The 12,457-nt window shown below is 48.6% G+C and overlaps 1 protein-coding gene across 9 annotated transcripts in view; it reads left to right on the top strand.

The window, feature by feature from the left end:
* PPP2R2B (protein phosphatase 2 regulatory subunit Bbeta) overlaps positions 1-12,457 on the top strand; it is a 490,171-nt gene that overhangs the window by 440,087 nt on the left and 37,627 nt on the right. For all 9 annotated transcript variants that reach the window (XM_051843263.3, XM_051843261.3, XM_051843260.3 and 6 more), the window contains 1 exon segment: positions 6,293-6,457. In XM_051843263.3, the coding sequence (XP_051699223.1) occupies positions 6,293-6,457 (165 nt within the window).

The following is a 12,457-nucleotide window of genomic DNA, read 5'->3' as shown; positions in this document are numbered from 1 at the left end:
TGTGTATCGAGCATTGCTGTCCAGTATGCTGTTACACTCACTTGCTGTGTTATTGGCCACATCCCCTGCTAGCATAGAGGCTCCATGGATTAGGCAGATTTCTGGTCCTCTTTCTCACAGATCAATATATACCCAGAGAGAAGTCCTGGCAGGTCGTAGATTCTTTGGGAACATTTCATGATTTAATAAAGGAATAAATGGACCCCCGTTACAAAAGAGTAGCTTACCTGACAAGTTTAGAATCTAAACTCCCCACAGCAAAGATACAACTACATTTTCTCCCTTCCTTTCCCTCCAACTCTCCCTCTCTCCCATTTTTTAAATATTTATTTATTTGTATTTTATTTTTTTAAAGATTTTTACTTATCTATTTGAGAGGTAGAGTTACAGACAGTGAGAGGGAGAGACAGAAAGATCTTTGTCCCTTGGTTCACTCCCCAAATGGCCACAACAGCCAGAACTGTGCCGATCTGAAGCCAGGAGCCAGGTACTTCTTCCCATGTGGGTGCAGGGGCCCAAGGACTTGGGCCATCCTCCACTGGTTTCCCAGGCCACAGCAGAGAGCTGGATTGGAAGAGGAGCAGCCGGGACTCGAACCAGCACCCATATGGGATTCCAGCACTGCAGGTGGCGGCTTTACCCGCTAAGGCACAGCACCTGCCCCTGTTTATTTTATTTAAAAGTCAGAGCAACAGACAGAGAGGGAGAGACAAATATCTTCCCTCTGCTGGTTCATTCCCCAAATGGCCGCAGCAGCCGCGCTGGGCCAGCCTAAAGCCAGGAGCCAGGAACTCTATCCAGGTTTCTAGTGAGGATGGCAACAGCCCAAGTGCTTGGGCCATCTTCTACTGCTTCCCAGGCATATTGGCAGGGAGCTGGATCAGAAGTGGAGTAGCTGAGACTTGAACTAATGCTCTAGTATGGGATACCAGCATCACAGCATTAGCTTGGCCCCCTGCCCTCCAGTGCTAGACCCTCCATGTGTTTTTTTAATGTGACTATAGGAAAACTGTATGCATTTCTGTCCTCAACTTTCCTCACCTAAAATAATAAGTATAGTAGTAATTCTAGAAAGTTTTTCAAATCTGTTTCCATCCTAAAATAATGCAGCTTTGGAAAGGACGAGACTCTCTCTGGGGGAACTATCCCTAGTATACTGATGTCCTGCCTTTTAGCTCGTCATCTTCAGAGTATTAGCTTCAAATAATATGATCATAAAGTTAGAATTTTGCATATTGTGGCTTTTATACAGGGCTGAAAATTTCACTGAAAACATATAATGAGATAGATAAAACTGACTTAATCACTTCCCTAATTCTGTATATTAATGTTTTTTACTTGAGAGACAGAAAAAGAGTAACACAGAGGAAGTGCTCCCACCCACTGTTTCATTCCCCAAACACCCGCAAGGTAGAGGGGACTCAATCCAGCTCTCCCGCACAGGGTGCATGGAACCCAGTTTCTTGAGCCATCACCACTATTCAGGGTCAGCACTGGAGGAAGGATTAGTCAAGAGCTAGAACTAGGAATCAGACTCGGGCACTCCTGTATAGGACCGAGGCATCCTTAGTGGTAGTGTAAGCACTAGGCCGAATACTCACCCCTATTTCTGTATGTTCTAGGTTATTGTCAATCTTCTTCTTTTATATGATGTTGCAGTTATCTTGTTTTGAAGATTGATTGATTGATTGATTGGAAAGTCAGAGTTAGAGAAAAGAAAAGACAGAGCTCTCCCATCTGCTCAGTCGCCCAGATGGCGGCAACAGCCAGAACTGGGCCAGGCCCAAGCTGGGAGTTTCATCTGGGTCTTCCATGAAAGTGACAAAGGCCCAAACACTCGGGCCATCTTCCATGCTTTCCCTAGGCCACTACAGGGAGCTGGATCAGAAGTGGAACAGCCGGCACTTGAACCAGCAACCGTATGGGCTGCTGGCTTTTCCCACTGCTGGGCTGTGCCCAATGCCGACCCCTGTAATCTTTTATTAGAAAGCTTTTTCCCAATTTTGGGATTAAGAAATTGACTTTTCAGTGGCCCCATGCTATCCCTTACCATCCTGCCTCTCCACACTGCTGATGTAATTTATGGCTTTGGCTTCTTGTTTGTTTGAAGTGGATCCCTTAAGGGTTGGCCTCCCAGTGTCTTCAATTATTATTTTAAAGGCTGCCTTGGGCCATTGCCTGGCACAGCAGCATCCTCACCTTCCCCACCTTCCCGCCCTCTCCCTGCAAGCACAGAGCTCAGCTGCCAAGCCGGCTGTGCTCTTCCTGTCCACGGAGCTGCCTCCAGAGTCCCAGCAGAGAGCCAGATTAACCCCTTTTGTTAGCGGAGGTAATTTTCCTGGGCTCAGCGTTAATAAGGAATGCCGAAAGCAGTTGGGGTCAGAAAGAACAGATCTGTCAAGCCCCAGGGTTAATTTAATAACAATCTGTTGGCTGTCTGGGTTGTGTATTAGCTTTGAATCCAATGCTATGTTTTGCTTTTGCTGGTTAGTTCTTTGGGATAACAAGGAAATAATTTGGGTAGAGAGTACAAAGAAATATGGAAGAGAAAATTGACTGTCAAAATGCTTCATTCCATCTTCAAGATAATACAGGCAGCCATGCATTGCTCATCTTCTTTCTCCTTCTTTCCCAAAATGAAGGGTGAACCTGCAATTGCTGAAAGCATGTACCTCCCTTTAGAAGACTATAAGGAAAAGGCTGGAATTCTAGAGGATGCAGATGTGAAACGGCCACCCCATCAACCCCATAAGCCACTGGGCTTTTACATTTTTGACAACTGGTTCTAACTTGCAAATATTTCTAGAGCTCCGCAAATCCTCCCTCAGATAACAATCCAAGAATTCCTTTGTCATGTTTCTTTCTCAACTTCTGGTTCAAAAAAAAGAATCTATCACTTCATAGGACATAAAAATTCTGATTGTGGAAAACAGGACCACCAAACTGGCAGGTGAATTAAGACAGCTCAGGCCCACAGAAAGGAGAAGAGTGGCCCTCGAGTTAGCCAGAGGTCCTTTCGAGACATCAGGAATGGCTGCAGTGGGAAGTCGCCTTGTGAGCACACTCGACAGGGGAGGCAGGGTGGTGGTGTTGTGAAGAAGCCAAGCTCCAGAGTGGGGCACACTTGAGCCCAAGTGTCAGCCCAGCTTGACAAGTGCTGAGACCTTGAGTCATGGATCTGCGTCACTGCTCCCTGCCCTGTAGGATGGGCTTGCTGGAAAACCTCAGCAGGCTGAGACGAGTGGCCAGTGAGACAAGACAATGTGCACTGCACAGGGCAGGCCTGGCCCATGATAAACATCAGCCGTGGCTGCTCCCTTCCTCTTGACTTTATCATTGCTGGTAAAAATACAAGGAGGGTACAGTCCGTTTATCCCCAGAGCCCACTGAGTCAAACCCAAGCAAGACTGCAGTTGTGAGACTCAGACCTGGAAGGGGAAGAGAGCCGATGACTTGGGGAGGAGGGCGGGGAAGGCCTGGAGGACCAGGTTGGATGGAAGAAAGGAAAAACCCGGAAGCAGCGGACCCCACGCACATCCAGTGAGCACAACTCTGTCACGGTGCCCCTGCTGATTGGGGGCTGTGCCTGGCTTCTTAGATTTGCTTAGGTATTTTGTTTTTCACATATCCTGGCTTTGGGGCTTTATTTTTAGGTGAGAAAAAAATAACTGTAGCTGTCACACCTCCCTCTCCCACACAGCAAAGCTCCCTTCCAGTTCAGCTTGTTTGCAGAGCTATCCCGGTGGAGGCTGAGAGAGCTGACGCCAGATTTTCTTTGCCTATTTCGGGAGAAGAGAAACGTGCTCACTGGCACCACAGGGTGACGCGGCTCTTTCTGGAGGGTGATAAACTCCACCAGCAGCTGAACGCTGACCGCTGCTTTCCCCTCCCCATGTTGTGGCCACAAAGCCCAGTGCACGGGTCAGGTGGCTGGAGAGGACGTGAGAGCTGTGTCCTGGAGCTGCCCCCTGCGTGCCGCTGGCCCTTGCTCCCCAGCACGCCCTCACTGCAAGAACACTGGTGATCTGGCAGAGTCAAACTGACAGGCAGTGTTTTGTGAATTCAGGGGACCCACATGCCCCGAAGACCCAAGTAATATTTGCACCTGGGTTTGGCAGGGGAGATTGCAGGAGAGCTCAGTCTCAAGTTAATCTTACAAAGAACCCTACAGGAGGTGCAAGGCCTAACTGAAGGGGAAGGAGGCACCGCCACACCCACAGCTGTTGCTGTAGCAGATTGCGTGCTGCAACAGTTGCCACAGGAGCATAGGTGATAGCTGGGGACAGATGACTCCTTTGCTAGTGGGGCTTCAAATACTGGTGCACTGGCACCTCATTTAAACTCTATAAAGAGGGGACTGTGCTACTTACATAGTGAAACGTACAGCTTTGATCCATGGCAGCCCAGTAGGATAGTCTGAATGGAGTTGTGGCTTGCCAATTCATTGCTTTGTTTTCTAATGTGCTGTATATAAACTCCTGGCACATACCTACAGCTCCATTTTAATTGTTAAGTATTTTCATATACATTCCTGAAAATGCAGTTCATTAAAGCCATACCTCTATGGGTATGGGATTACTGTTTAAAGGAAGCTATAGGTGGAGGAAAAAAGAGTCCATTTAAACTTGACAGAGAAAAAAGGTTAAGTGAAAGGTATTACCTGATGCTACACACATGAGGCGGAAGTCAGACAGGGGCTCCCAGCTGGAGACGTCCGGGAGGAGGGGATCGTGGTGTCGCTCTGCTGTGTAGCAGTGTCCGCGTCGCCGGGTCTCCTTGCAGGAAGTTGCTGGGTCCTCAGTCGCCTCGGGTTAGGGTGTGAAGGGAAGAGGACGAGCTCAGTGCTTCACTCATGCCAGGCGCCTGCACAAGGTGTTGGTTGAGCCACCTTTTCGTCAACGGAAGGCTGGATTTCATTCCACGGTATAAGATGTGCTCTGAAATAATAGAAGGATGATAATTCTTGATTAGAAAGTGCTCAGGGGAAGAAAACCATGAAAAAACTAAGAGTATAATCCATGGGAACCTAAAACTGTCCCACCATTTAACTGGACGGCTGCTTTCTGCTACTTAAGCTCCCACCCAAGACCTACATCAAATCACAAATTAGGGAGACTAAAACTTGTATTTCTTAAATGAGAGAAAATTTGCATACATGAGCAATTATAGATTTTGCACCCGGGATGAAATGTGAGGGTTGTCACTCATTAGCCAAGTGACTTGAGGCAAATTATTTTACATACTTAAAGCTTCAATTTCCACCTTTGAAAAATGGGGATAAGAGAAGTGTTGACCGAAAAATTATAAGGATTAGGGGCCAGCACTGTGGCACAGCAGGTTCAGCCACAGCGCGCGGTGCCGGCATCCCATATGGGCACTGGTTTGTGGACCAGCTGCTCCACTTCCATCCAGCTTCCTGCTAATGCATCTGGGAAAGCAGTGGAGGATGGCCCAATTCCCTGGGCCCCTGCACCCATGTGGAAGACCAGGAAGAAGCTCCTGGCTCCTGGCTTTATCCTGGTCTAGCCTTGGCCATTGTGACCATTTGGGGAGTGAACCCATGGATAGAAGATTCTCTCTCTCTCTCTCCTTCCCTCTCCCTGTCTCTCCCTCTCCCTGTCTCTCCGTGTGTGTGTGTGTGTGTGTGTGTGTCCTTCTCTTTCTGTAACTCTGCCATCCAAATAAAGAAATCTTTTTAAAAAATCATAAGTATTAAACGAGTTAAGGTACACGATATACTTTGCACAAAGACCAATAGTAAGTGCTCAATAAATGGTAGCAGCTGTTATCATTATCATCAACATTTTATTAAAAAGGTCTCTAAGAGCTCATGGAAGAGAACTGGCAGCCCAACACAGATCTCACTTATCAGACCAGGACTCAAATATTGAATTGTTGATTTGAAATGGGACCAATTCCTTAACCACTGTTATAAAATAGAAAGCAAAAGTCTTTGCAACTTGGCACATTTGTCATGATTGCATGACAGGTAACCTGGGTCATGAACGGTTGTCTTCTTTGTGTCTTAAAGGATAAAACACTAATAAGGGGTCCAGAGACCCGAGTTCTAATGCTGCCTCTGACTAGTGGGTGACCGGGTCAGTTTATTAAAATCCCTGAGCCCCATAAAATCTGCCTCTTTGGTAACAGTTACACAAGGACCCACTGTACACGTGGTAAATGCTAACACCTTACACCCAGATCAGGTGGTGCCGTCACTGAGCCTCACCCACGCCCCACCCCAAGTGTCGGCCCCCTGCTGCTGGTTCCCTCCTTGACTCGCCCGTGCCAGACATCGTGGACATCAAGCCGGCCAACATGGAGGAGCTCACGGAGGTGATCACGGCGGCCGAGTTCCACCCCCACCACTGCAACACGTTTGTGTACAGCAGCAGCAAAGGGACAATCCGGCTGTGTGACATGCGGGCGTCGGCCCTGTGTGACAGGCACACCAAGTGTGAGTAGCAGCCTGGGGCGGACGGGGCGGGTGTGCCGCTGGCTCCTGCCATGCAGGGAGGTGGGGAGGCTTGGAGGTTGCCCTCATCTTTCAGACGCGCTGGGTGCACAGAGACCACATAGGCTGGCCTGAGTCGGGTCCCACTGCGTGCTTGGTATTGCAGTCAAGATGCAACCTCAGGTTCAATTCCAGGGAGGACCTCTGATGGGGAAGAGTTGGAATAACACCGTGGCAGGACCCAAAGCTGAGCATTCTGGTGCTATGGGGATGATGAGACTGAGGGGTGGGGAGTTCAGAGACAGGAGTAGCCTGGACAGAAGGTGCTATGGACTTGGAGCAGGGCAGAGGTTCTCGAAGGATCTTAGCAGCAGTTAACAGGACTTGCTATACTCTGTGGAGGCAGAGGATAGACAAGGAAGCAAGGCTGGCAGCCAGGGCTGGGACGGGAGGGCGCTAATGGTTTCTTGCAGAGGTTGCGGCCGTGGGAACCAGCACTCTGGAGTCCCCGTGGTTCTAGGGGCTCGCAGGCAACGCTTCCTGGAGAAGGGAGTTCACGCAGAGTGCAGCCAGACTCACAGGCCCTCAGGCATTCAGGGCAGTGCCGAGCAAAGCAGCCCCAAAGCCCGCGGGAGCTGAGTGCTCGGGAGCAAGAGGCCAAGGCTACATGAAAGCAGATGAAGCCGCTGACAGTGACAGCGAGCACTGAGGTGGACAGGACGGGCCTGGAGCCAGCAGCGAGGGTTTCTAGAAGTGACTGCTCCACATGGCAGTCCACGTGCGGTGTGTGCCCGAATACCACTGCACCGTCGCCGAGGTGGCCAGGAGAGGCCAGGAGAGGACCTTGTCCTGCCCCGGTCCCCGTGTGTACCTTGATTCTTGTGTGACGTGAGTGACACAGTGCTTCCTGAATAAGGCTAGGGAGGGATGGACCTCGTGTGTTCCCTTTGGTGATGTGGGGTGCTGGTCATTACCCAGGGTTTCGCAGCAGAGCTAGAATCTAGGGAGGTCCAGAGAGTGGATTCCATAGTCACACAGACCCAGGCCAGAACGAGGTCTCGGCCCTTTTGAGCTGACTTTGAGCTGACTTTGAGCATATTCCCTTAGGGTGTCTGAGTCACAGTTTTCTCAAATGAGGGGACTTGAGGAAGTCTGTGGAAATTTCTGACTTAAAAGATAAGTTCGTCTCAGTCCAAAAATAATTGAAATCTGTCATTTTTTTCTTTTTTTAAGATTTTTATTTATTTATTTGACAGGTAGAGTTATAGACAGTAAGCAAGAGAGACAGAGAGAAAGGCCTTCCTTCCATTGGTTCATCCCCCAAATGGCCGCTATGGCAGGTGCTGTGCTGATCCAAAGCCAGGAGCCAGGCGCCTCCTCCTGGTCTCCCATGCGGGTGCAGGGCCCAAGCACTTGGACCATCCTCCACTGCCCTCTCGGCCCACGGCAGAGAGCTGGACTGGAAGATGAGTGACCAGGACTAGAACCCAGTGCCCACATGGGATGCTGGCGTCGCAGGCAGAGGATTAGCCAAGTGAGCCACGGCGCAGGGCCCCTGTCATTTTTTTCATAGTATGCATTTTCCTTAAGGTTTTCGAAGACCACTCCTAAGCATGGATTTCAAAACTTTTTATACCAAAACATATTTGTCTTTTAACTCCTTTTTCCATGAGCTTTGCAGTATCCTCAAGCAAAAATTAAAGATATTTGTAACAATCTTTCCACGGGTGTTTTGTGGGGCTTAGATGAGAAATAATAAGAATGGTCAAATGTACTTTACATTTTTCCCGTACCTGCTCTTTAGAACATGGCCTGTATTTTACCATCATAGCACATCTCCAGTAAGATTAGTCCTGTTTCAGGGCCTCGAGGGTCATGTGTGCTCGGGCTGCCCTACTGGTGTGGATTCCAGACACTGCACCATTGGAGAGAGCTCTCCTGGAGTGTGCTAAGAGAATGGACAATTCTTAATTGTTCACTACTGTTTTCCCAGCACCAAAACCTTGTCTGGCCTGTGGTAGACACTTATTATTTCCTGCTGTAGATTTTTGAGCACTGTAGCTGCCTACACTGACCAGGGAGACTGTGTTTAAGGCAGAAGGGTTGACGGGGTTGGCACATGCAGTGGCACTAAGCCATGAAAGATCATAATGCATTTATGGAAACACAAGACCATTGGTATAACTGGCAAGTGTGAAATGATGAAAAAACTGGATTTTTCAGCCACTAAACTAATCAGGGGAGTGATATTAGAATTAATTTCTAGAGAATTTGCTTGGACAGATGCATAGAATGGAAGTTGAGTTCTAGCTGGGGAAAATAAAAAAAGAAGGAAATAAATTAGGAAAATACTAGAATATAGACAAGGGTTTCCTAATAGTGCATGACGGAATCTTAGACTACAACATTTTTTTGTCTCAAGGAGGGGGCTGTCCTGTGGTGTGTAGGGTGTGTAGCCTCATCCCCGGCCCTAGCCACTGGATACCAACAGCACTGGCCCAGCTGTGACAACCCAGAAGGTGTCCAGACATTGTGAAGCTAAGCCAGACTGCAGCTCATTCGCTCGGTGTTCAGCATTGATGTTCTTGGGTCTGGGGAGCCTTGCGTCTTTAAAGGACTCTGAGTGGTACAATGGAAAGCTAAGACATATCTCCTGCCCTCAGAGAATTGTAAATCTGGCCATTGAGGCGGGAGGTACCCAGGAAGCATTTCAGGAGGAAGGCATAGGCAGTGTGTGCTTTAACACCCAGATGAACAGTGGAGTCATTGGTGGCTTAGAATGTTGAGAAGGGGGTGGGACTTCAGGGGCAGACCTCACAGGGAAGGCCAAGGCTGAGTCATCGAGGTACATGTGCTCGTGTTGTACAAATGGGGTTTGGGTAGCTGGGACACAGACGTGTGTTTTTGGTAGCACGTGCAAAATGGGCAAAGTTCTGAAGGCACAAAAAAATGTGGAGCCATCAAAGCCTCTCGACAAGGATCATGAGGCTCAGGTCAAAGGGAAATACTGGGCCAGTGAGGTCAAGCAGCGGTGATAGGTCACATGAGGGTGGTCCTTGAAGATCAGGGCCACGAGTTTGTGTCCATTCGTGTATTCATTCATCCATCAAGTCCCTATTCTATACCCAGAGCCTGGCTCCTCCAGTTGCCTGCCTCTTCAACTTTTCCACCGGAAGAGCTTTCTTGCACCAGGCTGTGAGCCCCGCTGCTGTGGAGGAAGGGCACATGGAGGAACCCAGCCCCTGGTGTGTTCGGGCACAGCCCAAGCCATTAGCAGAAGCAAAAACAGCACATGCCTGGCAGAGCCCAGTGACCCTGGGGGAGGGATGGATCATGATTTTCACAGGCGTTGTGATTTTCCATTTTAATATTTCATGTGAATCCTGCATTTAACCGCAGGAAATGTCATCTTTCCATTTAATTTAATGATTACATTTCTACCTCACTCCTAGATTTCAAGCTTTATGTTTTCAAAAGATGCAGCATTTCTTTATCTTAGAGCTTTTTCTACTAGCTGCATGCCCCCCGGAGCTTCATTTTTCCCCAACACCACAAAAGCTGTGTAAGCTCTGGTTTGAGAAGTACAGTCCCTGGGATGTGGGGGATGATTTGAGATCACTCAGCTGGAGAACAGGGTTTCTAGAACTTGTGTTTATGGAAAATCCATGCACAATTCATGCAAAGAAACAGGAACGTTAGAAAGTTTGCTTTGTCTCAATACAAGGAAATTCATATTGTAGATAAAGATGGTACCCATGGAAAACAAAGGGATGGAGAGAACAGGGACATTGGCTTCTGAAATAACTGTGTGTTGTGGGTGCCATTAGAAGGTGGGATTCATCACACACGGTTATAATGCTACTTCTTCCATATCTTTGCCCTCTGGACTGTGTATTTTCTGGGGATAAGAACTGAATCTGGTTTGCTCACATGTTATTACCAAGGCCTGACACAGAAGTAGGCTGTCAGTCACTGTTTTTCTAAGGGCTGAAAGAAATGGCTTGTGGGATACTCTGGGGAAAAAAAAAAAAAAAGAAAGAAAGAAAGAAAAAGAAAAAAAAAAAACCTGAATGAAAGATCTCCGCAAGTGAGATCCCAGTGGAAAGAATGGGTCATCAAAGAAGGTGGTACCTTTCTCTGAAAGGAGGAGAGAACTTCCACTTTGACCATGACCTTGTCTAAATATGATCAGAGTCAGTGAACTCAGGGGGCTTCCATAGCCTTGGCAGCTCATGACAAGAGCCTAGGGTGATTACTGAGGCCATAAACAAGAGTGTCAATTTGTTAAGTCAACAACAGGAGTCACTGTGCACTTACTCTCATGTAGGATCTTTGTCCTTAGTGTGCTGTACATTGTGATTTAATGCTATAACTAGTACTCAAACAGTATTTTTCACTTTATGTTTCTGTGTGGGAGCAAACTGTTGAAATCTTAATGTATGCTAAACTTATCTTCTGAATATAAAGAGAATTGAAAATGAATCTTGATGTGAATGGAAGGGGAGAGGGAGTGGGAAAGGGGAGGGTTGCAGGTGGGAGGGACGTTATGGGGGGGAAGCCATTGTAATCCATAAGCTGTACTTTGGAAATTTATATTCATTAAATAAAAGTTAAAAAAAAAAAAAGAAATGGCTTGTGGGAATGGGGACTAGCAAGAAGCCATATTGGGAGAGAGGGGATGAGTGAGTGCAGGTTGGGACACGTGAGTGTGCTGACATGGGCTGCAGGTCCTCTCTGGTCAGTGAGGGGCCATCAACTCAGTGTGGACACCAGGGATGGGGCTGCCCTGGTAGTCCCCATGCGGCAGATACCAGCCCAGGCGCTGCACTCAGATCCACATGAGTTGTGGGTACTGGGGAATAAACTGGCCAGGGGACATGATGAACCCCGAACTTTAGATGAACAAGACCTTAGAAACTTCCGGAAGAAGCGTGGCCCATAGCAGATGAGTTGGAATCAGGGCTCAACTCTGACACCCAGTGCCTGAGCACCGAGTTCCTCATGGGGACATAGAAATGTTAAGGGCAGCATCGTAGGGCTGGCTGCCCGGGAGAAGTAGCATCCTGCGTGGGAGTTCCTAGCACTCTGCCAGGCACGTGGGAGTCAGTGCTAGCAGCAGTCACCACAGTTAGTCCCTCTGAATTCTCCTGCTCCGGGCCTGCAGCTGTAGGGTGCCTGAAACCCCAGCCCTCTGGTCAGGGCATTGTCCGTGGCTTGAATGGGTATTTGTTAAGTGCACACCACATGCCAGGCCCTACGTCGGACTCTGGGGACACAGTGGTGGACAAAAGCAGGCGTGTAGTCCACCCTGTTACAGCTCACTGTCTGTGCTAGGCAGAGTTCCTCAAAGAAACACGAGCAGTATGGCTGAGTGGGCGATGTGTGTGAGATGCCAAGACCTGTGCCCAGCAAGCAGAGGCCCAAAGAGAACCAGTAATGGTGGCTGGTTTTTTTTAAAGGTTTTTTCTATTATTATTATTATTATTAAGATGTATTTATTTGAGAGGCAGTTACAGACAGGGAGAGAAGAAGAAAGAGGTCTTTCATCTACTGGTTCACTCCCCAAATGGCTGCAATGTCTGGGCCTGAGCCGATCCAAAGCCAGGAGCCAGGAGCTTCTTCAGGTCTCCCACATGTGTATAGGGGTCCAAGGATTTGGGCCATCCTCTGATGCTTTCTCAGGCACATTAGCAGGGAGCTGGATTGGATGTGGAGCAGCTGGGACATGAACTGGTGCCCGTATGGGATGCCAGCATTGCAGGTGGCGGCTTAATCTACTGTGCCACAGCGCTGGGCCCCAGTCGTGGTGTCTTAATCCAAAGGAGCCAGTGATGCAGTGCTAGTGCGATAGGAACCCCCAAGGTCCCCACTGACAGCACTCAGGCAGAGGAACAGCCCCCTACCTGCAGGAGGGTTGCTTTTCTTGTCCGTTAAGGGCTTCCACTCATGGGATGAGGCCCATCCACAGTGGGGAGGGCAATTTGCTTTACTCCCCCTACCAAG

The sequence above is a fragment of the Oryctolagus cuniculus genome, chromosome 6 (assembly GCF_051225735.1).
Source record: "Oryctolagus cuniculus isolate XC-2025 breed Fujian yellow rabbit chromosome 6, ASM5122573v1, whole genome shotgun sequence".
Taxonomy (NCBI): Eukaryota; Metazoa; Chordata; class Mammalia; order Lagomorpha; family Leporidae; genus Oryctolagus; species Oryctolagus cuniculus.
This window is presented reverse-complemented; position numbering and strand designations above follow the sequence as displayed.